The 24,500-nt window shown below is 43.1% G+C and overlaps 1 protein-coding gene across 4 annotated transcripts in view; it reads left to right on the forward strand.

The window, feature by feature from the left end:
* Positions 1 to 16,865, forward strand: part of DCTN2 (dynactin subunit 2) — a 41,264-nt gene extending 24,399 nt beyond the window's left edge. For all 4 annotated transcript variants that reach the window (XM_044286311.1, XM_044286312.1, XM_044286313.1 and 1 more), the window contains 10 exons: positions 1,596 to 1,694; positions 2,272 to 2,432; positions 4,489 to 4,639; positions 4,979 to 5,044; positions 5,132 to 5,170; positions 6,993 to 7,070; positions 7,257 to 7,328; positions 8,016 to 8,118; positions 15,075 to 15,166; positions 16,256 to 16,865. In XM_044286311.1, coding sequence (XP_044142246.1) covers positions 1,596 to 1,694; positions 2,272 to 2,432; positions 4,489 to 4,639; positions 4,979 to 5,044; positions 5,132 to 5,170; positions 6,993 to 7,070; positions 7,257 to 7,328; positions 8,016 to 8,118; positions 15,075 to 15,166; positions 16,256 to 16,342 — 948 coding nt within the window. In that variant the 3' untranslated portion in view covers positions 16,343 to 16,865. The remainder of the gene's footprint in view (positions 1 to 1,595; positions 1,695 to 2,271; positions 2,433 to 4,488; positions 4,640 to 4,978; positions 5,045 to 5,131; positions 5,171 to 6,992; positions 7,071 to 7,256; positions 7,329 to 8,015; positions 8,119 to 15,074; positions 15,167 to 16,255) is intronic.
* Positions 16,866 to 24,500: the final 7,635 nt, after the last annotated feature.

The raw sequence follows: 24,500 nt of genomic DNA on the forward strand, positions 1-24,500 counted from the left end.
TATAAGTAACATTAGATCCTGGTTTATATGCTATAGGGGAGTGGATGTCAAGCAGATCAGTGCAGAGTAGTGTGCATATGAACTTTTATTCTGCCAGGTTGTTCACCTGCAATTACTTAGGAGGCAAAGCTTCACTGTGAAGTGCTCTTTGCTTTACCCTAAGTTCACACCTGAGCGTTTTACAGCGCGTTCCTACGCTCAACAAGGAGAAACCAATGCTTCCCTATGGGAATGGTTCTCACCTAGGCGTTTTACAGCGCGTACGATCGCGCTGTAAAACGCCCGACGCTCAAACAAGTTCTTGAGCTTTTTTGGGGGCGTTTGTCGCGCGTTCCCGCACATTGATATTCGGGAACGCGCGACAATGTGGCCACGCCTGTCTCTGTATGCGCGATTGTAAACGCCGGTACAATCGTGCATACAGAGCGCTCCTTTCAGAACGCTCAGGTGTGAACCCAGGGTTAGGCCGCTTTCAGATGAGCGTATTTGCAATACGTATTTAATGTACCAGAATCCGCTGCTAATGTTAATTAATGGAGCTATTCACATGGGCGTATAATTTCCGTCAGTATTTAAAATACGCAGCATGTCCAAGTTTTGTGCAGATTTGTTTCCAAATACACATTACAGTCTGTGCAGTGCATAAATAATTACGGAAGGAAGAAATCCGCATGTAAATCCTGATGACAATACTGACGGTATATCATCAGGATCTGGAGCCAGGATACTGACGGATTTCAATACGCTCAGTCTGAAAGTGGCCTTATGCTGCTTCACAGGCCCTAGCTTTCTGCTCTGAGGGACAGCTGTAGCATCCGACCAGGAGACCACTACATCTGTCACGCAGGAGGGAGAGGCTGTGAAGCAGGCTGAAAGCAGAGAACATGTCGCAGTGAAGCACAACTTGGCACTTCCAAGAGGGGAATCCGGCATTATAAAAGTTCATATTGATACTACTACTGATAATAAAAGCTTCACAAAAGTTATGTTTGTCCTGCTCTCCACAGCGCCTAACTAGTGCCGTCCTTAGTTTAGCATGATCAAAACTGCTGACCGACGTCCTTTTAAAGTAAAGCTTTATATATTATTTGCTTATATACATGGGTAGTATACGTTAAATTCTCAGTTGTCTGCAGTGATGTCATCGGCATTAATGTTAGAACTGCACACTGGTTCATATGGGTTGTCTGTTAAATAATTATTGTATTGCACAACAATATATTAAAAGGATTTTTCCGCATTTTTCCGTTGCCCTGCCGTGGACATATTGCGGCCCACATACGGCGGGTCCGCAATACACGGGGCATCGGCCGTGTGCATTTCCCATTACGGATGGGAAATCCAGAGATGCAGTGCAGAACGGAATGGAAGCATAACGGAGCGCTTCCATGGGGTTAGAACTTTTTGCGGAATGGACGGATCGCGGGCCCCATTCAACTGAATGGGTCCGCATGCGGCTGCAGCACGGGCCCGGCCAGCACATGGTCGTGTGCAAGAGGCCTAAGTCTTGTCCATCAAAAGTCAGTCGGTTCCCAATATTCTGACTGGCTTGCAGTCATCGTTCTCTCATGTGGTTGTATCTCCTTCTTATGTAGCTGGGGGAAGGAAATGGAATTAAAGAAACTCCGCAGCAGAAGTATCAAAGGCTCCTGAATGAAGTCCAGGAACTGACTCAAGAAGTGGAAAAAATACAGGTAAGCGGGACGCTTGACATACACCCTTTTTTTTATTTTTATTTTTTTTTATTTTCTGAAGAAGTGGTTTTCAGTTATCAAAGTTTGTCAGAAATTCCTATACTAATAACTGTGCTGAAAACAGTGGTGGGGGGGGGGGGGGTGTTTATCATAGCCTGGCGGCGTACTCTATGAAAACCAGGCACAGCATTCGGCAATCCTTGTGCCTCAAATTAAATTACGCTAGCCTAAAAACGGGTGCAGAAGGTAAAAAAGGCTGGGCCACTGGCCTCACCTTCGCTACGCCCCATTTTCTGGAAAGTGCCAAGGGCGGCAGATAAGTGCTACTTGCTGAAAATATATTTTGTGAAAATGGCATTAAAAATGTTGGAGACACGCAGTTTGTGACTTCCACGCCACCAGCAATGTGTAAAGGCGCTGTAACCAAAACCATAAAAAGTTAATATTTACATAAAACACATGAAAGGGAAAACAAGATATGTATGCTGTATGTATATATATATATATATATGGCTGTTGAGCAATGTACATAATTTATACAGTGTATATATATTTTTTGCTTTCTGTAACCAAACAGAGCACAGTCAAGGAATCTGAGGCGGAAGAGAAGCTGACGCCAGTCGCATTGGCTAAACAGGTAGCTGCTTTGAAACAGCAGTTGGTGTCCAACCACTTAGAGAAGTTGTTAGGTCCTGATGCTACCATCAACTTGACGGATCCCGATGGAGCACTTGCAAAGTAAGTTGTCCTCTTTGTCTTCACTTACTCAGGATTGTGAGATGGATTGGGCTGCGTTCTTATTGTAACGTGCCTTTTTTTTTTACATTTCAGAACCTAGCAGTTCATCAGTTTTTGTTTGGTGATAGGAACGTTCTTTTCAGGCTGTTTTCACATCACATTCATGCGGCAGCAAATTTGTCATATGTGGCAGGAGAGCAGCGATATGCCAGATGTAGCTATTGGTCCCATTCGTTCTACTTTGTAGGGCTGGTATATCTCAGTATAACTTTTTGCCATATAATAAAACTTGACTCCGCCTATGCCTAGGCCATGGCATACATCAGAGCCCACATAACCACCTTACCTCTAGAGCAAGGTCTGAACCAAGCAATCCAAATTGCATGATAATAGATGACCACAAAAAAAATACTGCTGCCTTGTTTTAAGCTGGAAAAGTTTTGCTAAGAACAATTTACTCCTTTTCTTTACACATTTCTGATTGGACCTTGTTTAACCCCTTTGCAGCATATGCTGTACATCAGAACCATAGCTGACGGATAACTGCTACGGTACACAGCTGACATCCACAAGCAGTGTTCATGTTTGGAGATAACTCTGGTCATGCAGCCAATCGCGACCAATGCATCTGAGCGGTCAGTCAGACAGACCCCCAGTGGCCCCACCAGCAAAATTGCGGGGTGCCATTTAGTTGTGAACTGCTCCCAGGCTTGCCACGTAAAGTTTCCTATTATAGTAGGAAGGCGACACTATCTCAATAGACTGCAGTAATAAAGTATTCCTAGGGGTACTAAAAAATATTAAACAATATTACAAAATTCAGATTACCTCCTTTACCAATTTTACATATAAAAATATGTGAACAAATAAAAACGAAACTTATTTGGTATCGCAGAGTCCAAAAATAACCAACCTATTAAGATATATCCTATCTACTGTGTACGGTGACCAGCATAGCAGTAAAAGGTCAGAATGCCCAAATCGCTGTTTTTTGGTCACTCTGCCTCTAGAAAGAAATTTAATGAAAAGTGAAGATTTGTATGTACTCCCAAATGGCACCAATAAAAACTGCAGCCCACCCTCGGCTCTCTAGCTGGAAATGTATGGCTGTCCGAATATGGCGATGAAAAGCAGCTTTGTTTGTCTTCTTTCAAAGAATGAGAAAGTATATGAACTTGACCGCAGAATAAATAGTAACGTGTCAGTTTTAGTGCACGTTGAATGTTGTAAAAAAAAAAAAAAATACTGTGGCAGAATTGCATTATTTTTTCTATTTCGTCCCAGAAAGAATTTTTTCCCCTTTTGAATATGAATGTAATGGTAAAAAAGTTATGGCTCACGGAAAACAGGGAGGGGAAAATAAACTAAGCGATAAAATTAAAATAGTTACTGGTGCCAAGGGGTTAACCTAAAGATTTTTTTTCCCCATATTTTGTTTCTTTTTCTGTTTTATAACTCTATATTCAACGTTTATGTAAATTCAACTTTTAACCCCTTCTCGCCCTCCGCCATACAGGACAAGAAGGGGTAAAAGTTCCCGTACATTTACAAAGCAATAATGGCATAGGCTCAGGAGCTGAACGGGCGCCATCAACAGTCGGTGCCATCTGAAATATACAGCTGACACCTTGCTACAGCGGCCAAGGTTCAGAGATGACTCCGATTCTAGCCGTGTAACCGCCTAGAGGTTGCGGTCCGTAGCAGCTGCGGTATCTCGCTGGGATTGACAGAGGGACTGTCGCCCTTATCTGCTCCACTGTGGAGAGCCTGGAAATATGACAGAACTTTTAAAATAGATCAGTAGTGTAGCCGCAATAGACTTGCAGCGTGCCGGGTGACCTCAAACAAGTATCGGCTCTGTGAATGATCATGTGATTAGACTACCGTTTCTTATTGTTTCATAGTCTTTTCCTAATTTTAACAGGTTTGTCATAGTGACAGGTCCTCTGTAAAGCTGCCATACACATGCAGACATTCTCGTTTCTATAATGCCAGCTTGATTCTTCACAAAATGCTTTGAGGAAGACGTTTGTAATAAGTTTGATTTCTGCTCTAGGCGTTTAATGACGCAGTTGGATGCTGCTAAAACCAAAAAGAGCCCAGAAGCTAAAAGCCCACCAAAGGGTACGGCCCAAGACGCTGGAAGCCTAGTGACCTATGAATTACACTGCCGACCTGAACAAAATAAGTTTTCGCAGGCTGCAAAGGTGCGTAGTGGAAGCCAAGTGTTTTTCTTCAACTAAAGATTATTATTTTTTATTTTTTTATGTGATAATAAACCATTGTGAGATTGCTCATAGCGAAACCACTCTTTAAAGCGGGATGTATAGGATTCTAAGAGCCTGCATGTAGCACACCTGTCCACAGGTTCTGGGTGCTATTACATCTCAGTGCCATTGACTTCGATGAAGCTGAGCTGCAGTACCAGACACAGCGTGTGGACAGGTGTGGTTCTGTTTCTGGAAGGAAACAGCCATGTTTTTTCTGATCCTGGGTAATCCCTTTTAAGGCATTTGACAATTATCCATAGTCTTGTTGCATTACAGATAGCTGAACTTGAGAAGAGACTGGGTGAACTGGAAGCTGCCGTGCGCTTTGATCAGGATGCACAGGTGTGTTGTGGACCTCCGGAGTGTCTGTCAGACTTTTGGAGATCAGTCGATGGATAACCCCCCTCCTTCTTCTCTTTATTTCTGTAGAATCCCCTCACTATTGGATTACAAGGATCAAATCTGATGGTAAGTATAGCTGATCCAAAATCTGAAGGTGTGGACATGTTACTAGAAAAGGCTATTCTGTGCTTCCTATAAGTATAACCATTAAAGGGGGTTTCTGAGCTTCTAATATTGATGATCTATCCTCGGGATAGGTCACAAATATCCAATGATCTGTTCCCTGCAGCCTCCAGAACTGGCACATTAAACAGAGCTGGAAGCACAGCTCTGTTCAAACTGTAATGGGCATGCCAGGTTGCTGCAGCCCAGCTTCCATTCAAGTCAGTAAAGCTGAGCTGTAGTAACCCGGCACAACCACTACGCTTTGAACGAAACTGTGCTTCCAGCTCCGTTCGAGAGGTAGTTCCGGCATCGAAGGTTGCAAGCTGATTGGTGGGGGTGTCAGACTCCCACCATTCTAATATTGATGGCCTATCTTGTGAATAGGTCATCCTTATTAGGAGCCTGGAAAACCCCTTAAAGGATAAGAAAAACATGGCTGCTTTATTCCAAAAACAGCACCAGGCCTATCTATTGGTCGCGTCAATTCACTTCAGTGGAGCTCAGCTGGAGTACCACACACAACCAATGGACAGGGGTGGTGTTGTTTTTGGAATAAAGAAGCCATGATTTCCTTACCCTGGACAACCCCTTTAAAGGTTCCAATTTACATTAGATAAGTCATCCAAACCCGTCGTCTGTCCAGTTTGTTTAGGAGTTAGGTGTTGAGGGAGAGGAGGAGTGGGCATGATGAATTTAATCTTACCGGATCCTTTGCTCCTGTGGGTGATAAACAGGCAGCAGCTTATTCCCTTCACCCACTGAAATAAACATGCACGCTCGGCCAAGTGTGCATGTTTATGGCGGGGAAATAGCGGAGTATTTGGCTATATTAAGTATGAGGACCGCTTAAGAACCATAGAAGACATCTCCGCTGTCATCATGGGAAAATGATTTTGAAAAAACTGAACATTACATATCGCTACATTACTTATCGTTGATGAAATCTGTTGGAAGACGTAAGGGTAGCCATATACCTTAGCTGTTGTTTGGCAGACAGCTTGGCCGAGCATGCATGTTTTCTCAGTAGGGAGTCCAATACTCCTGATGAGTCTCCAATGCACATTAGGTGGTCGGCTAGGTTTGCCGTAATCAGTATCTTTGGGTGACAACCGTCTAATGTCTTAGCTACCTTTTTTAAAGTTTTTTTTTTCTAAGATAATTAAAATCTACAACAATCCCTGCAACAACCTAAAATAAAAAATGATCTTATTTCAAAAACAGTGAGTGGGCCTATGCATTTTGATTAAAATGTATGCTATGTAGATTAGGGCTTGGTATACTATTAATATTTGCGCTGAGAAGCAATAATCGATCAATGCATAGCATGTGGTTGTGCGATCAATGCTTTTTTCTATTTTTTGGGGGAAAAAAATGATCTTCTACTCGCCCCTTTCTCCAGTGCAGTTCTCTGTGCTGCTGATCCTGTCCTCCTGCCTATTTCCCAACCGCAGCAGTGAGGTTCTGTTTGATACAGGACCGCTGCAGCCAGTCACTGTCCTCAACGTTGGACAACTTTACACTGCTGCATTTTTTTTATTTATTTTTTGCTATTGTAAGTCTTGTCCAAGACTATGAAATATCTCAGACAACCCTTTTAAGATTTTTACAGCATGCTATAACTTAGTGTCACTGCTTTTCAGATAGTTACTGATGCTGCTCCTATTATATTGATACTTCTATGTTGCACACAGTCATTATATTTTGCATCTCTTCTGTGGTAAATTTGGATAATTTCTATACTTGCAGTGTACACTTGTGCCGACATTAGTTTTTGTCTTTTCAGGACACTGTGGAAATCTTGCAGGTGAAAGTGAACATGCTGGATGTTTCATCGCTTGATCAGGTGGAAGCCAGGCTACAGGTAACCCCATTAACACAAACTGTATCCTAGAAAAGTCAGTCAGATCCCTGCTGATATTTGCGAGTTCCTTTGAGAAAATGTCATTTATAATACCTTTTAATGTCATTTTTGACCATTTTATCTTCAGTTCACTTTGTTTTCATAATGTCACTATTAAGGAATGAATCTGAATTTTTTGTTCCGTAGAGTGTCCTCGGAAAGATGAATGAAATTGCAAAGCAGAAGTCGGCTGTTGAGGATGCAGATACAGAAAGCAAGGTAGTGCTAGAAAGGAGAAACCATATCGGTTACGAGGGGACTGTGCCAGAACATGACCTATTGTTTAAATCAAGTTTTAATGTTAAACATATTTTTTAAAGAAATGTTGGTTATGTTTAACTATCAATTTAAAAAAAAAAATCTTAAAATTCAGCAATTTTCACACTGGCCACGAAGTCTTATATTAGGCTCCATGTCCTATTCTGTAGAGATTCCCTTTCAGCAGTCACCACATTATCATCATAGGCATGATTACAATGCAACAAAACACCCCCATGTAGATATCAGAGTTTCCACAATTCACAAAAGGTGATCCCTTTCCCTGCACAAAGACCTCTGCACAGAAAAGCTGGCTGCTCCCTTAGTCATGTACAGAAAATAAAATTTAACAAATCTTCAATCTTAGAATAACATCAGATTAGAAAAAAAGGAATATCTCAATCTGTTTTGAATTGGTAAAAAATCTAGGTGATATACACCTTTTCAGAAGGGTATGATCTGCTGGCACCTCACCCTCCGACACACACGTTGGCTCAGGCTTTTACTATGTGTGTATTGATTCAGTGTGTCAGTGTTTGCATAGTCTACAATCTAGTGTATTGGAGATAAAGAATGTATGTTCTGTATGTAAAGGTCCACTCCAAACTTCTTCTAAGCTCACTAAACGCTCTCATTTCTTCTGTCCAGGTTCACCAACTCTATGACATTGTTCAGAAGTGGGATTCCATGTCTGGGACTCTCCCCCAGGTTGTTCAGAGACTAGTGACATTAAAGCAGCTTCATGAGCAAGGTAATCCATGTTTTCCAGGCGGCTCCATATTGGTCTGATGGTTTGGAAATTCTGATGGCATAGTATGTGTCCCGAAACACAGATGCCTGGCACAGTAGGGATTAGATTTGTGTTGCTTGATTTTTAGAAGCTTCGATTTCCATCCAGAATTAAAGCCACTGGATTATTGTCTTTCTGGGCACCCCGTAAAATAAATTAAACATTTGTGGGTGGTAATACCTTGCGGTATCTGTCGGAATAGAGGTTTATTTGCCTGCTCCATTCACTTAAGGGCATTTTCCAGAACTTGGGTATTGATGGCCTATCCTCAGGATAGATCATCAATATCAGATCAGTGGGGGTCTAACACCCAGCAACCCCACTGATCTGCTGTTCGGGCTGAAGACGATACATTGAATGGACCTAGAAGCAGAAGGCATACTGCAGCTCGGCTCCCATTTACTTGAAGGGAAATTGAGCTGCAGTACCCTGGCATGACCACTACAAAGTGGACTGAGCCTTCTGCTTCCAGCTCTATTCAGTGAATAATTTTAGGTGCCTTCCTTGAACAGCTGATCGGTTGGGGTGCTGGTTATCAGACTCCCATTAATGTGATTAATATCCTTGCTATATTATGGTGCTCTTTTCCTTCTGAGCCTTGCAGTGTGCCCGTACAACAGCATTAAACGACTGTATATGGAGTGTTTCTGTAAACTGCAGAATCGGGCTAATAAATATTTAGGTTTGTTTTGCTTTTAATCCTTGCTTTTGTTACAGGAAAAAATGGATTAAAATGGAAAATCGCCATTAAAAAATAAGTTTTTTTTTTTTTTTATCAAATCATTTTTTATTGATTTTCTTTGGTTTTTATACATAAAGATAACACAGTATAAAAATAGAAAAAAGTACCGCGGTACTCACCATCAATCTTGAATTGCAGTTTTATTTTATTGTAACAAAAAGGTGGTGGACATGGAACAATGCACTAGTGTGTGAATCGGCAACAGCTGTTTTGCGCTAATCCGCGCTTTGTCAAGCAAGTGATCATACAGACACGTGTAGCAGTGCCAGCTGCGATACCTCTCATTTTCTTATAAAGATGACACAGATTAATGTGCTAAAACAAATACAGACTCAATTTGGGTACTTCCACAATCATAAACAACATACTTAATTACCTAGCCCAACCCCCTCCCTCCCTCCCCTAAACGCTACCATAACGCACTTAAACCACAGCTCTCTTCCCTCCCGTTCTATAGTGATACATTTCTTATCACAAGTATATCGGTCCAACAAAGCAATATCCCTCCCCAATTGAAGAGCTAAAAGGCGCCTGGAGGGCAATCCCGGTGTTGCCATCCACGGTCCCCATATATCATCAAACTCTTTTTAATAGAGCCTCTCTTATAATACACTCCCCTCTCTAGCCCAATTATTACATTCATACGTGCAATGAACTCCTCTTTGGTTGGTACAGTGGTATTGATCCAGTATTTGGCTATTAGTTTCCTGGCTTGATACAGTAATCTATTTATACCAATGTTGGGTCCCTCTGTGGAGTCATCCTGCAGTAGGCCCAATATACATGTCAATGGTTCAGCAGTGAGTCTAATTCCATGTACCCAGTACATTCCCTCGCTCTCCCATGTACCAAAACCAGCTAATCCTTTTAGCTTTGGAAAATTATGATTGTTTCAGAGTGGGGTAAGGGCACTGCAACCCGAAAGTTTAGTAATATCTCTCAGCTTCTGCGAAATTTTACAGAATAGATGCACACTCGGGACATTGTCTGGGGACGTATAACTGAGCCAAGCTCCCTCCCATTAAGTAAGATACCAGGGCACCCACTGGCCCCAAACTGCCCATTAGACCCCATGTTTTGCATTGTTGGGGTTGTGCTGCCAGAAAGTACAGCCATGGGAAAGTACAGCCATCCCCCCCCCCCCCCCCCCCCATTGTCCTTATCTCTTTGTAGGGTTTCTAAGCGGATTCTTGGAGACTGCTTGTTCTATATTAGGGATTGAAACAAACCCTGGATTTTATTACAGTGGCACATTGGTATCCAAACAGGGCTATTGTGTAATATATAAAGAGATTGTGGCTTCAGCACCATCTTAACTAAGTTGGCTTGTCCAATAACAGAGAGTGGTAGCTTACACCAACTGGTCACCTTCTTAGTGATCTTATTAAGTAGAGGGAAAAAGTTCAGATTAATGTAATCCTGCGGTCTAGATGACACCTGAACCCCTAGATATTTGAATGTTGTAGACATTTGTAGGGGAGCCATCTTATCCATAAATGATGCCGTCACAGGATCCATAGGGAGCGTCACTGTTTGTGCCAATTTATGGTTAAACCAGAATATGTGCCAAAATCCTTAATTAGTTTCATGACATAGGGCATAGAGAATGTTCCACCTTACCCAAAAATAGCAGCATATCATCTGCGTATAGCATGATTTTCTCCTCGATGCTTCCGTATTTTAAACCTATCACCCTAGGATCCATGTGTATCATCTGAGCCAGGGGCTCTATAGCCAACGCAAAGAGCAGGGGTGACAAGGGACAGCCCTGACGTGTGCCCCTCCCCAAAGCGAATGCATCAGACAACAACCCATTCATCCGTATACGGGCCCTCGGTTGGCAATACAGCAACACACACACACACACTTACACACACACACACACTTACACACACACTTACACACACACTTTATTCCTAGACATCTGCAGATTAAGTTACAGTCTCCTAATGTTAATTTCAGTAGACTTACACGGCATACAGCCAGTCTGATCACTATGAACCAAGTTAAGAACGACCTTCATTAATCTGTTAGCCAAAGCTTTGGCCAAAAGTTTAATATCTGTTCATAACAGAGATATGGGCCGGTAGGAGTCTGAACATGTAAGGTCCTTACCAGGTTTAGGCAACACTATTATTATGGCCTCTTCCATGGAGTTGGGTAGTCTGCCTAGCCATTCTACCTGTTCAAAGACTGCCAAAAGTTGAGGTAACAAGAAGGTCTTATATTTCTTTCGGAATTCCCTTGGTAGGCCGTCTGCCCCAGGAGCCTTCTCAATCAGGAGCCCCTTCACAGCCTCTTCAAGTTCTTCTAAGCTTAGAGGTTCTTCAAGACCTGCTCTCTGTACGGCTGTCAGTATTGACAGCAGAACAGGCAAGAAAATTCTGAATCTCTCCTTCACTACGCTGCAGCCTAGTGGAATATAGTTGTTTATAGTAGTCACTAAATATCTTAAGGAAGTCTGGGATTTCCGTTACCAAACCACCCTCCAAGTCTTGGATACACCCTATGTAGGAAGGATCCTGTTGGGTCCTAATAATGGTGGCTAGCATGTGTCCTGCGCTTTCTCCCCCCTCAAAGTATTTCTGTTTCCAAAAAAGCCTTTTACCGTCCACTACCTCAAACAGATGATCCCTGTAGGTCTTTTGTGCCTGGGTCCAGTTAGACTGGTTCACTTCTGTGGGGTTTTCTACATATTTGCATTTAGTGTCAGTGACTGGACTGCAACAACGCCTGCAATATTTCCCTACTTTTAGATTTTGTGACCTTGAATATGTTTAAGGAATATCCCCCTAACGAAAGCTTTGAAGGCATTCCAAACTAATGTCCGAGATGCCGATCCAATATTAAAGGACATAAATTCCTGCATCTCTGCCATAACCCCCACAGAGTCCTGTAGTAGTGTCAGCCAGAAAGGGTTTAATTTCCACAGGCCTCTGTCTCTCGCTGATTTAGGGTCCAAACTTAGCTCTACCCTGATAAAGGAATGATCAGAAATACTTCTAGGCATATACTCAACTGCATGTACAAGCCGCAGCATCTGTTGGTTACCCACTGCTAGGTCAATTCAGGACAATGTGTTATGGGAACTAGAATAGCAGGAGAATTGTTTAACATGCGGGTTACGAATCCTCCAGATGTCACTGAGTGCTGTTTCCATGAGAACCTTCGCCATACTTGACAACAGCACCTCCTCCGAATTAGCAACCTGACGGAGCCTATCCATGCTATAGTCCAGCACCATATGAAAGTCTCCAACAAGAAGTGTAGGGGCACCCGGAGACGCAGCTACAAAGGCTAGCAAGTGTTTCAGTACCTCTCCTGTGTACATAGGGGGAATATATATGCTGATTGAAACAGTGTAGGCATACATACCGACCATAGTGCTCCTACTGCTTTTATACCTTCTGGTTTGCTCCTGCATCTGCAGTGGGTATAGCCCAGATAGGAGGAGCCAACTTGTTTTACTTCTAGTGGCAGCTGGGCATATACCCATGGTGCTGTGTTCCCCAATGCATCCTATGAGAAAAGGATTTTACGGTGAGTACAAAAATCCAGTTATCTCTTGGATGCGTCCCCAAGGCCCCTCACATTCCAGGCTAATACGTTAACACCCATCATCAAAACCACACTTCCTACTCCATATATTATTTCCCGGCTCTGACTTGTAGCAGATAAATATCCCAATATAGCAGAAAGAAAGAGTGGCGTGGTCATGCTGTGTTTCTCCAAAACTTGCAAACCAAATAGACACATTCCCCACTGTAACACGGGGATTAGGGCTTCCGAATTAAAGTTTACCCAACAGCCGTGGGCAACGTGAGCTTATATAGGACCTAAGATACGGCCTAGCTTTCTTGTTAGAAAAATATCTCTTGTGTCATCACTTTAGCGCACTATAGCGAACATACAGTAGGCATTCTGTCACTAAACATGAAACATATAAAACAAAGCCAGAAACATAATTGAACTTGAGTCCTCTCTACTTGACTCACCAGGTAATATCCTTTTCCAGGCTTCCCAGTCGGGGGTCATTCTTCATTGTGCCTCCTGCCTTAGGTGAGCCTTGTTAGTGTCTAGCCAAGACACTGCCTCTACTGGTGAATCACAGAACTGTGTAGTCCCTTTTAACTGCCACTCGGAGCCTTGCTGAATAAAACTTGGAATAGGGCACTTGTAAAGCATGTAAGCGTTTTTTTAACATCCACATATTGGGCCCTTCTGCGCTGGACCTCCGCTAAAAAAATCTGGAAATGTTATTGCCGTTGAAAGCAATCTGACCCTTCTCACGTGCTTTACGCAGAATAATGTCCCGGTCCCTGTAGTGTAGTATCCGAATCAGTACCGGTCACGGGAGTAGCTGCCCTGTGGGTACTTGGTGAGCACGTTCCACTGCAAACAGAGGGGTGAGCGACTCCTTTCCAAAAGTCTCCAGCAGCCATTTTTCAAAAACCATGCTCTGGTCTCTTCCTTCCACCTTCTCAGGTACCCCAATCAGTTTAATATGATTGCGCCTCATTCTGTTCTCCATGTCGTCAGACTTTGCAGCAATCATAGCTATGTTAGTTATAACTCTTTTCATGTTTCTTTCATAAGGGATACACAACCCTCCCTTCCACTTCGGTCATGCGCTCAGAGACTTTTTGTAGGTCATGTCTAATTATTAATGCTTAAGGTTACTCAAAGAAATAATGGTGGTATTACATTGGTTCACCGCTGCAAGGACATCTTTCAAAGTGGGGTCCGCGGGGCAAGGATCAACAGTACTGACCTCTTGTGTCGCATGATCCTGATAATATCTCTTTCCGCTGGTTGTTTTGCATGCTGTTGAGAGTTTGATGTTGCTGTGTCAGCGGCCATTTTAGGCTTGGGGCCTGCATGTTGTAGCTGCCAGTCCTCTGCAGGATCACCTGCCACCCCCCAATCCTCAGTAGCAGCCTCACCACCGGGTTCTTGGCTGGTTGTCCTGGCAAAACACATTAGTTTGGATGCCATCTCCACTGCTTTTTCCGCTCCATGCTTCCCGGGTGGCTGCACAGGCCTAGCAAGGCTCTCCTCCCTGGGCTCTTTTTCCGAAACTCCCTCTTTTGTTTTTGCGGGTCATACTGGTACCAGAGATGATATGGAGGCTCTCTGGTAGATTGTAATCTGTCAGAATGCTGAAAAAGGGCAGGATGCCGAGGATATTATGAGGATGCTGTGTGGGAGCTCTCCTCTATGCGTCCGCTCACATGCTTGGCTTGGCCATGCCACCGCAAAAAAATAATAGTTAAATTTTATATTTCACCTTCATTTTGCTCTAATTCCTGTGGAGCACCTATAAAGGGTTAACATTTCTGAAATCAGTTTTGAATAGTTGAGGGGTGTAGTTTCTAAAATGGTGTCATTTATCGGTAGTTTCTTTTATATGAGCCCATCAAAGTGACTTCAGAGCTAAACTGGTGCCTAAAAAAGTCAGTCAGTTTTGGAAATTTTCGTGAACATTTTAAAAATAGCTTTTCAAAGCCTTCTAACATCCTAAAAAATAAAATGAAATTTACAAAATGCCAACATAAAGTAGACACACTATGCAGTGACTGTGTTTGAGTTATCCCCTTCGTTCTGATCCTCAGCTGTGTCATGTGACCAGCACTCTTGACTTTCCAAATAAAAAAGGTAGCCATTTTTTCTATGTATTCCTATGGGAGCCTCAATGTCGGTCTCATAGAAATGAATAGAGAAGTAACTGACTTCCTGTCCTGTGTCAGTTGGAGGGCAGAGTGCTGGTCACGTGACACAGCTGAGGATTAGGAGGAAGGTTATAACTCACAAATAGTCACTGGTAAGAAAATTACCTTCAGTTTACATCATGTACCTTTCTAACATGTCATAAAATAAAACATTTTGTGGGAGTGCTTCTTTAAAGTGAAAAATGCCTTGGTCCTAAAGGGATTAAACCTGCCCCTTTGTGTACAGGTTTAACATAATCACAAAGGGGCAGATTCATAAAAACTGACTTTGTTGCACATGGAAACCTATCATAGCGCAGCTTTCATTTTTCAAGTGCGCAATTTGTCTACTATACCTACAGGCCTTTACCACGGGCGCCATCCTTTTTGAATCACCCTGTATAGCATTGTAACAATCGATATTTACATAGTATAAACTATCATGTGAAAATTCCTGTCTGTTTCAGCCATGCAGTTTGGGCAGCTACTGACCCACCTGGACACGACTCAGCAGATGATTTCCAACTCTCTGAAGGACAACACCACTGCTTTGGCCATGGTATGTAATCATTCTTCTTTTCCATTCTGTCTGTTTAATTTCCAGAACGCTACTGTAAGTGCCCCTTCCCTTAAAAGCCTTTCTAAAGGGGTTATTCTGGTTCCATTAAGTTATCTCCTATCCACAGGATTGAGGATAACTATCAGATCGGTGAAGGTCCTACCATTGGAACCCCCACCGATCACAAGAACAGAGGCATCGTACCCCCTACTGCCCCTTGAAATGAACAGAGTGGCCAGTCGGGCCACCCCATTCATTTCTATGGGAGTTCTGGAGATAGCCGAGTAGAGCACTTGGCTATCTCCAGAATTCCCATAGATTAGATTAATGCAGCGGCCACACATTTCAGGGGGCTGCAAAGGGTATGGGGCCCACCTTCTTGTGATAAATGGGGGTCCCAGCAGTAGTCCCCTCACCATTCTAATAGTTAGCCCCTATCTTGTGCATATGGGATAACTTAATCGAACTGGAATACCCCTTTAAGGAAAGTACAGTTGATGGTTAGGATAGTTTTCCTTCTACACATTCCCAGTAACCACCTCTGATGCACTGACATGTATTAATGACCTCTCATTGTTCAGTTGCGCCTCACAACTGTTTTCTATGTTAATGGAGGACACTTTTCTGTTATTCCACTAATGCAAGCCGAACTCAGTAACTCCGTCTGGAGATTTTCCTAAAACACTGTCTAAATGTATAGAAAATTATTTGCCTGCCATTGCCCCATGTGCACAATTTTATTTAGAAACCTGGTTGTGTCCACCAGTGGCTCCTGGTTATGGTGGTCACACATGTGCACATTACAGTGGTTTCTGCTAGCCTCTCCCCAGGGAACCTGCTTTGTACAGTGTTTTTTCTGCAGCCTACACTGTAGTATCCTTCAGGCCACCTTCTCATCAGGCTGTCCAGTTCGTGCCTCCAGAACTTATGAGGCTTTCAGATAAGCAGGTTAATAAACAGGTGTCACTGGTTTATGAGTCATGTGGCACTTTAGATCTTGGTGAAGACAGAAAAATGCAGATTTCCTTTGTGCCCTCTTCCATAAAAGTATTAGATTTCACTACATAAATGTGTCTCCTTTCTCTGCAGGTCCAAAAGGCCATGAAGGAGAACCTTGCCACAGTGGAAGATAACTTTGCTGGAATTGACTCAAGAATAAAAAAGCTGGGCAAATAAAGTCAGATTATCCTTACAACCCTCAATGCCGCAAAGTGCAAGACATGAGTTCCTGCAAACGCCGCACTAAGATATTCCTCCAATTTCCCTTTGCCTCATAAGGAAAGTTTTACCATTGTGTAAATATATCTAGTCTCGTCAGCCTTCAGTTTTAGCCATTTCTCTGCTCTTTCTCCTGGTTATGCTTAGTGCTTCTCCTATACCTGGCCATGCAAGGGACAAGCCACCTGTGCTTTACCATGGGCAAAGCCCTCAGGAAGTATAGCATTTTCCAAGGTGTTGCGTTTGCATGCTGGTACTTGTGGCGCGGATTGGGAATCTCTGGGGAGGAGAGGACTTTCTTAGGCTTTTTATTTATATCTGTACGTTCTTATGCCCTTTGGTGCAGAATGTCCATTAAGGTATATCTGAACAAAGCACCACGTTTACTATAACAGCATTGCTGACTGGAGGAGATCCGTTCTACACTAATTGTCCTCTAATAAACATAATTAAATTATAAGACTGACCAACCACCTTGAAATATCTTGCTCTTTCTTACATAAAAAATAATCTTTATAAAGTGACTCTTGCTGATGTGACATTTAATCTGGACCCTCTGGAACAGCATTTGCAGAGCACAACCTGTGGCAGGGTCATGGGTGCTCTATGATACACTGATGCCCATGAGGAGCAAAGTCCAGCTCGTCTGGTCAGATGCCACAGATATGCTACTTTAGCACAAATTGCTGAAAGAGTTAATGCTGGCTATGATTAAAATTAACCAGAACGCGCAGTCTGTCACAGCTTGCTGCATGTAGAACTGTTAAGTCGCAGAACGGAGTATCCATGCAAACCATTTTCCATGCTCACAAGAGACAATGGCATGGGATCATCAGAAATGGACCATGAAACAACGGCAGAAGGTGGTCTGGTCTGATGAATCACATTTTGTTTTACAACATGAGTGCTGGGTGCACTAGAATGCACTATAGGAAGGCGGCAGGTCAGAGCAGGCAGTGTGATGCTCTAGGCCAGTGGTGGCGAACCTATGGCATGGGTGCCAGAGCTGTCTCGTGGAGCCCTCTCTGTGGGCACCCGCACCCTGGAAAAAGTCTATGGTGTTCCAATATGCCTTAGACCTTTCCTGCCATTCATCAGCGCAGGGCGCAATATGAACAGCACAGGCAGCGCATTGAATGCAGGCAGGCTATTATAGCTAAATGATAAAGTACATGGAAGATATACTATATTGGTATTCAGGTTAACGTGCCGTGTTGGCACTTTGCGATAAGTGGGTTTTGGGTTGCAGATTGGGCACTCAGTCTATAAAAGGTTCACCATCACTGCTCTAGGCAATGTTCTGCTGTAAAAACTTGAGACCTGGGATTCATGTGGATGTTACTTTGACATTTTACAGCTCTTCATGGCAACTAAATATCCTGATGGCAGTGGCCTTTTTCAGCAGGATAACGCTCCCTGTAAAATTTGTTTAGGGGCTGTTTGAGGAACATGGCAAAAGGGGTGACGGTTTTGACTTTGCCTCAGAATTCAACAGATCTCAATCCGATTCCGCTTCTGTGGAAGGTGCTGTAAAATTAGTCTGATCCGTGGCTATGGACAACTTAGGGGGCAATTTTTTTATTTCTTGTATTTTTCACTCTATAAGGCTACTTTCACACTTGCGTTCAGAGCGGATCCGTCTGAGATGGATCCGCTCATATAATGCAGACGGTGGATCCGTTCAGAACGGATCCGTCTGCATTATATTGTAAAAAAAATTCTAAGTGTCAAAGTAGCCTCAGACGGATCCGTCCAGACTTTACATTGAAAGTCAATGGGGGACGGATCCGTTTGAAAATTGAGCCATAGTGTGTCATATTCAAACGGATCCGTCCCCATTGACTTACATTGTAAGTCTGGACGGATCCATTTGCCTCCGCACGGCCAGGCGGACACCCGAACGCTGCAAGCAGACCTTAAAGGGAACCTGTCACCGGGATTTTGTGTATAGAGCTGAGGACATGGGTTGCTAGATGGCCGCTAGCACATCCACAATACCCAGTCCCCATAGCTCTGTGTGCTTTAATTGTGTAAAAAAAAAATATATATTTTTTTTATACATATGCAAATTAACCTAAGATGAGTCCTGTCCCTGAGATGAGTCAGGGACAGGACTCATCTCAGGTTAATTTGCAGATGTATCAAATCATATTTTTTTTTACATAAATCACAATGACAGGTTCCCTTTAACTCAATCCCCCAATCAGACCTCAGATCACACCCCCAATGTTAATTAGTGCCCAGCTATGCAACAGTAGAATAAATGAATGGGGGCAGCACTGCTAGATGTCCCTCTTTCGGGTAATGGTTTCCTTCGTACCTTGTCAAATGCCCAGTATAGTTGGTGCTCAACCCGATGTATATAGATGCATTAAATCACGTAGTAATAGATGAAGAAAAGAAGGCAGCACTCACCACTGTTGCAGTTACGTTTGTTTATTCTTCCATATACAAACGAGTATTAAAAAACTGGTCCGCCCCAGCCCTATTTTTTATACTTCTTTGTATATGAAAGAATAAACTAGCGTAACTGCAACAGTGGTGAGTGCCGCCTTCTTTTCTTCATCTATTACTACGTGATTTAAATAGTGCTCAGCTCAGACCTCAGATCAGACCCCTAATGTTAATTAGACCTCAGATCAGACCACCAATGTTAAATAGAACTCGGCTCGGACCCCCAACGTTATTCAGATCAGACCAAAAAAAAGACAACTCGGCTCTCCTGCTCCAGATGCATTTTAATAGTTTGGGGCTAAAAAAATCTTTACATTTTTTATTTTATTTTTTTAAATTGAGTGTTTATGAACTGCCAGTTCAGAGATGGGCTACAAATCAAGCCATCAGATAAGGTCTCTGACGGATTCAGTGTGAGGAACAGAAGTCTGTAGATGGATACAAGCTTGATTAGTGCAGCTTATATGTCCACGGTAGTCTTTATGACGTTGTCTCTGAGGGCAGTGTTCTGATCATTCTGCTGGACCCTGACCTGTAGACGTGATGCCAGTAATGTCTTAGGTTTTCCCAGCAGGACTTCAAGCAGGCTTGGTTTTGTGACATTTGACCTGGGAGGGGAAGCAGAATCGGAGACCTGATGCTACAGACAATCACTGCGAGTCTTGCCTGGGATGTGAGCACAGGGTGTGGGTCACATATTGCAGTTATGCTGCAGGGGTCAAAATTTACTCAATACTTGTACTTAATTACAAAATGCAGTAATTTTTTGAAGATTCTAGTCAGTTGTCCTGGGTTCACGCACTTGTAAGTTAAACAATACAGATCTTCTGATTTTTCAGTTTTAGGAATATTGGCAACAAAACTGAGAGAGGCGCTCATAGGGTAAGTATGTCAGGTAATACGGTTCCCCAGTGGGATAATTAATGCTCACAACACTCGTAGATGCAAACAAGGAGGTGGTTATGGTCATTGCAGCTGATGTCTTTAGTCTTCTCCATGAGCCGTAGCCAACCAACAGAAGGAATGTAGAGTCAAAAGGGGAAAAATAGGATCCGAGGCGCAGGCCTCGTCATAATTTGGCGCATCCTCCGATAGTCCATGCGCCTAACCAGAAATCTATAGCGGCTCTGAGCTGCTGTAGATCTCTGGCTTCATTTGTGCCAAAAAACTGGTGTAAATCATAAGTTTCTTGCCCTTGCCACACCCCCTTCTGGAAAAGTGGCAAGGGCGGTGTGATTAATACCGCACTTCGGGGTCAGATACGGTCTAATCACTGGTTTCCAAGACATGACGTCACGCCCTCCCTGGGTGCATGTAAGGTCAGCTTGATACAGTTTACACAGGCACAGAGAGGTAGGAGGTGAGGGATGGTGGTCTACGCGGCCTTTGGTGTAACTCCACACTCTCACAACCCTGACAAGCTGAGAGAGCCTTTTCATTGCTCCAGTGAAACGGCTTTCTCAGCCCGGTAGACTGCCACCAGTTCCTCATTTGATATAAGCCTGGTCTGCTAACGGGATTATATAGGGTGAGAAACGAACCCGCAGTAGTGTATAACTATGCCAAAGCACGAACGCGGGGATTCGTGATCGAGATACAAGGACAGCACAAGATTAAATCATATATTTAATTGCCTTAAGGGTACACTAGCCAATACACGATATACACAGAGAATACATACAGTGGTATGATGCAACAGAATTAAACAGAGCAAGGGTCAGTTACCAGATGGATGAGTAGTTCTTTGGGTTATGATGAGTTCTGGGGTGCTGTAATGCTTGGCTGTAGTCACATGGGGGCAGTGATGTCAGCAGTTTGTCCACAGTCCCTCTAAACACATTACTCGATGTGACCCCTTCAGACAAAGATGGTGGCCTCTGGCCTGCATGGGCCTTTTCACCTGTAGTCGGCAACTCCCCTCCCTGCCTCTGGGAAGAGTTCACTACTTCTTGGTCCTGGCAGCCAAAGACCTACAAAACCCATTAGGGCCCATACCTTCAGACTAGAAGGTCACAGGGAGATGGTTCTGGGACCAACGGGTCCGCCTGGGTTCCGGCTACAGGTGAAGACCAAACATGGCACCGTTATTAGGTTCCTGCAGGGAGATGTCTGTATCTCCCCTTCCCAGCACCTGACCCCCCCCAAACTACAACCAGGGGCATGTCTGTCTTGGCCCCAGGGTTGCAGATGTATAACTGGTTTATGCCTGTGATGGATGGGCAATTTATAATTCCTTATGAATCCCCGATTCCATGACGTCTGATGGATTTGATTGATCTGGGTAATGGCTGAGACCCCCCTACAGGTGAGGTGTGAATTTGTACACGTGGCCTGCTGGAAGCCAGGACCCTGCGGAGTTCACTCCCTCTGCTATCTGACAGCAAATGGCTGGCATTAGATCATAATTCCACATTCCTCACAGGTGGTGTAAAAAGAGACACTTGCAACTTGCCGATCTTGGACTTTACAGCCTTTAGATGCCGTGTTCAAGTGTGATCATGGCATCTTAAGGGTGAAAATCCCGGAAGAGCTTGCTTTCAGGTTAAAACCGGCATCCCCGTGTGGCGATTAAGGATGCCAGTCATTATTTCTAACGCTGGGTTCAGACCTGAGCGTACTGAACGTACGCTCTGTATGAGCGATTGTACGGGCGTTTGCAATCGTGCATACAGAGACAAGCCAACGCGCATTGTCGCGCGTTCCCGCTTAAGTCTATGTACGGGAACGCGTGACAAGACGCCCCAAAGAAGCTCCTGTATGTCTTGGGGTGTCGGGCGTTTTACAGCGCGATCGTACGCGCTGTAAAACGCTCAGGTGTGAACCCAGCCTAATAGGCTTGGTGTCTCTCAAGAGACAGCAGGTGGCAGGCCAACATAGGAGATCAGCAATTCGAGAATTACTATACTCCTTATGGAAGTATAATAATAATCGCAAAAAAAATCACCCCCCCCCTCTCCTTAGATAAAAAAAACAACCACCATATTTTTCACCCTATAAGACGCATCTGCCCATAAGACGCAACTAAATTTTAGAGAATAAGAAAAATTAATTTTCATTGACTTCAGCTCAGACCCCAATGTGAATGACCCCCAATCAGACCTCGGATAAGAGCCCCAATATAAATAAGAATAAGGCACCCCCCCCCCCCCCTCCATTCAGACCCTCATACCTCAGAGCAAATTAAAAAAATCAACTTCTGTTCCAGACGCCGCCGCTCCTAGGATCCAGCTCTTTTCTTCCTGCCACACACTGTGCTGTGACCTGACGGGACCAGGAAGCGGTGAGCACAGAGCCTGGGGAGCACTGCATTTACTTCCTGGTCCTCTGGTACTAATGAGCGCTTCCATAATGGAACCGCTTGTTAGTATTCGCCCCAAAAGATTATTTTTTTTTTGGGGGGGGGGGGGGGGGTTATGCGTTTTATAGGGTGAAAAATATGGTACATAAATAATAAAAATATATAAACATAATGGGCATCACCGTGTCCGAAAACACCTGTACTATTAAAATATAAAAATATTTTTTCAATACGGTGAAAGGCAAAATGAAAAAAAGTATCGAAATGGCCAATTCGCCATTTTTTTCATCGCTTCTCTTACCCCAAAATTTAATAAAATGTGATCAAAAAGGGACACTCCAATCAATACAAACTACAGATCATCCTGCCAAAAATGAACCCCCACACAGCTTGGGAGACATAACTATATAAAAAAAAATTATGGGGGTCTTAGAATATGGTGATGTAAAATACTTTTTATAAGTTTTAATAATTTTTTCAGTATTTAAACATATAAAACTTATACATATGTGGTATTGTTGTAATTGTACTGACCTAGAGAATGAAAGGCACAGGTCAGTTTTGCTGCATAGGGAACGCCGTAAGGACAAAACCCGTAAAACTGTGGAGGAATTGTATTTTTTTTTTCCAATTCCCACTACATTATATGCCATATTAAATGGTGGCATTAGATGGTACAACATGTCCTGCAAAAAAACAAGCCCTCATATGGATATGTGAACGGAAAAATAAAAAAGTTATGGCTCCAGAAAGATGGAAGAAAAATGAAAATGCAAAAACGGAAAAAACATTCCGTATCATAAGGGTTAACTCCATCGGATGTGAAAAAGGAGCCCTTGAGCTCCAGAATGAGTTGTCAGTTTTACCAGCATTCATATTTAAGATTCGTATCATCACTCTTGTGGTTGTGGTACTGTGCCCAACAGATGTCTGACCAGTCCGGTCTAAGATAGATTTTTCCCCTTTTGACTTTTCAATTTTAGAGTTATGGAAAAAAGAGGATTCCAGTTTAAGTATAATCCGATTATACAGAATTTTAAAATGGGTCTCCCTACAAGAAAGGGCTCGGCTATTATCCTAGCTGTAGTAATAGCTATGAGGAAACGTTTCTAAAGTTAACATTTTTAAACAAATATCTTCAGTGGGTTCAGGGAGAGAGGAAATAAATTTTGGAAGAACCACACGAAGATCCTAAAAAGGAAAAAAATAATTCCTAATGGAAGGTGTTATTCTTGAGGCAGCTTTGGGGAACCTTTAAACCCATTTATTTTCAGAAAAATAAACAAATAGCTATGTGCACAATGATGGTGCTAGCGCTAACCCTCCGTGTAAGAAATCCAGGATTTAGAGAATATTAGGATCTAGAAGGTCTAGACTACTTTTTCCACTCCAGGCACAAAATACTCTCCAAACTTTAAGGTAAATCGAAAGAGTAACCTGTTTGTCACTTTAGGTTGGGTAGAGCAGTGTTTCCCAACCACCGAGCCTCCAGCTGTTGCAAAACTACAACTCCCAGCATGCCTGGACAGCCTTTGGCTGTGCAGGCATGCTGGGAGGTGTAGTTTTGCAACAGCTGGAGGCACACTGGTTGGGAAACACTGGGGTAGAGAAAGCCCATTTCAAGAGCTTTTTGCCTTTCGTGGTCAAGAAAACAAGCGTTAGGGCTTCTACCCTCAGGTACCAGACTCGTCCTCAAAGGAGAACATATGGATGAGCTGGGATAAGGACTAGATCCTCCAAGGCCATATCTCTCATTCTTTTTTGACCATATAGAAACTATGATTTTTGAAACTATTGCTCCGAAGTTTCCTGAGAACTAGCAGTATTAGAGGAAAAGGGGAAAAGCATACTCCCAAGTCCATGCCCTATTTTGCAATAGAGCATCCCCCTACCGAGTGCCCTCCCTAGGATTGAGGGAGAAGTAAGTCTGTACTTTTGCCTTTTCATTTGCGTGAGGGTTATAAACACGTTTTCATTGAAGGACCTCCCTTGTTTTAAGTAGGCTACTGTAGTCATGTTGTCTGACATACCTTTCTCATACCTCTTCAGATGTTGAGCTTGTGAATGGGCGCCATATTTAAAACCCCTACTTCTGCTGTTCATACACATCACTGGTTGTCAAGGGGTTAAAAATTGATCGATTTATTTTAATGGGGTCCATCTGGGCATGAAAAAATAGGAAATGTTCTATTTTGTTGTCCGTAATTATTCACTAGCCATAAAAAAATGGCCATGTGAATAGCACCATAGGCTTTCTTTGGTTCTGAAAACAGCCGTTGTGTGAATGAGGCCTGATTGTTTCCTACACTGCTCTCAGCTTCTGATAATTGGAAGATCTTTGCTTTATGTGTGGAGACCAAGACC

The sequence above is a fragment of the Bufo gargarizans genome, chromosome 3 (genome assembly GCF_014858855.1).
Source record: "Bufo gargarizans isolate SCDJY-AF-19 chromosome 3, ASM1485885v1, whole genome shotgun sequence".
NCBI classification, from domain to species: Eukaryota; Metazoa; Chordata; class Amphibia; order Anura; family Bufonidae; genus Bufo; species Bufo gargarizans.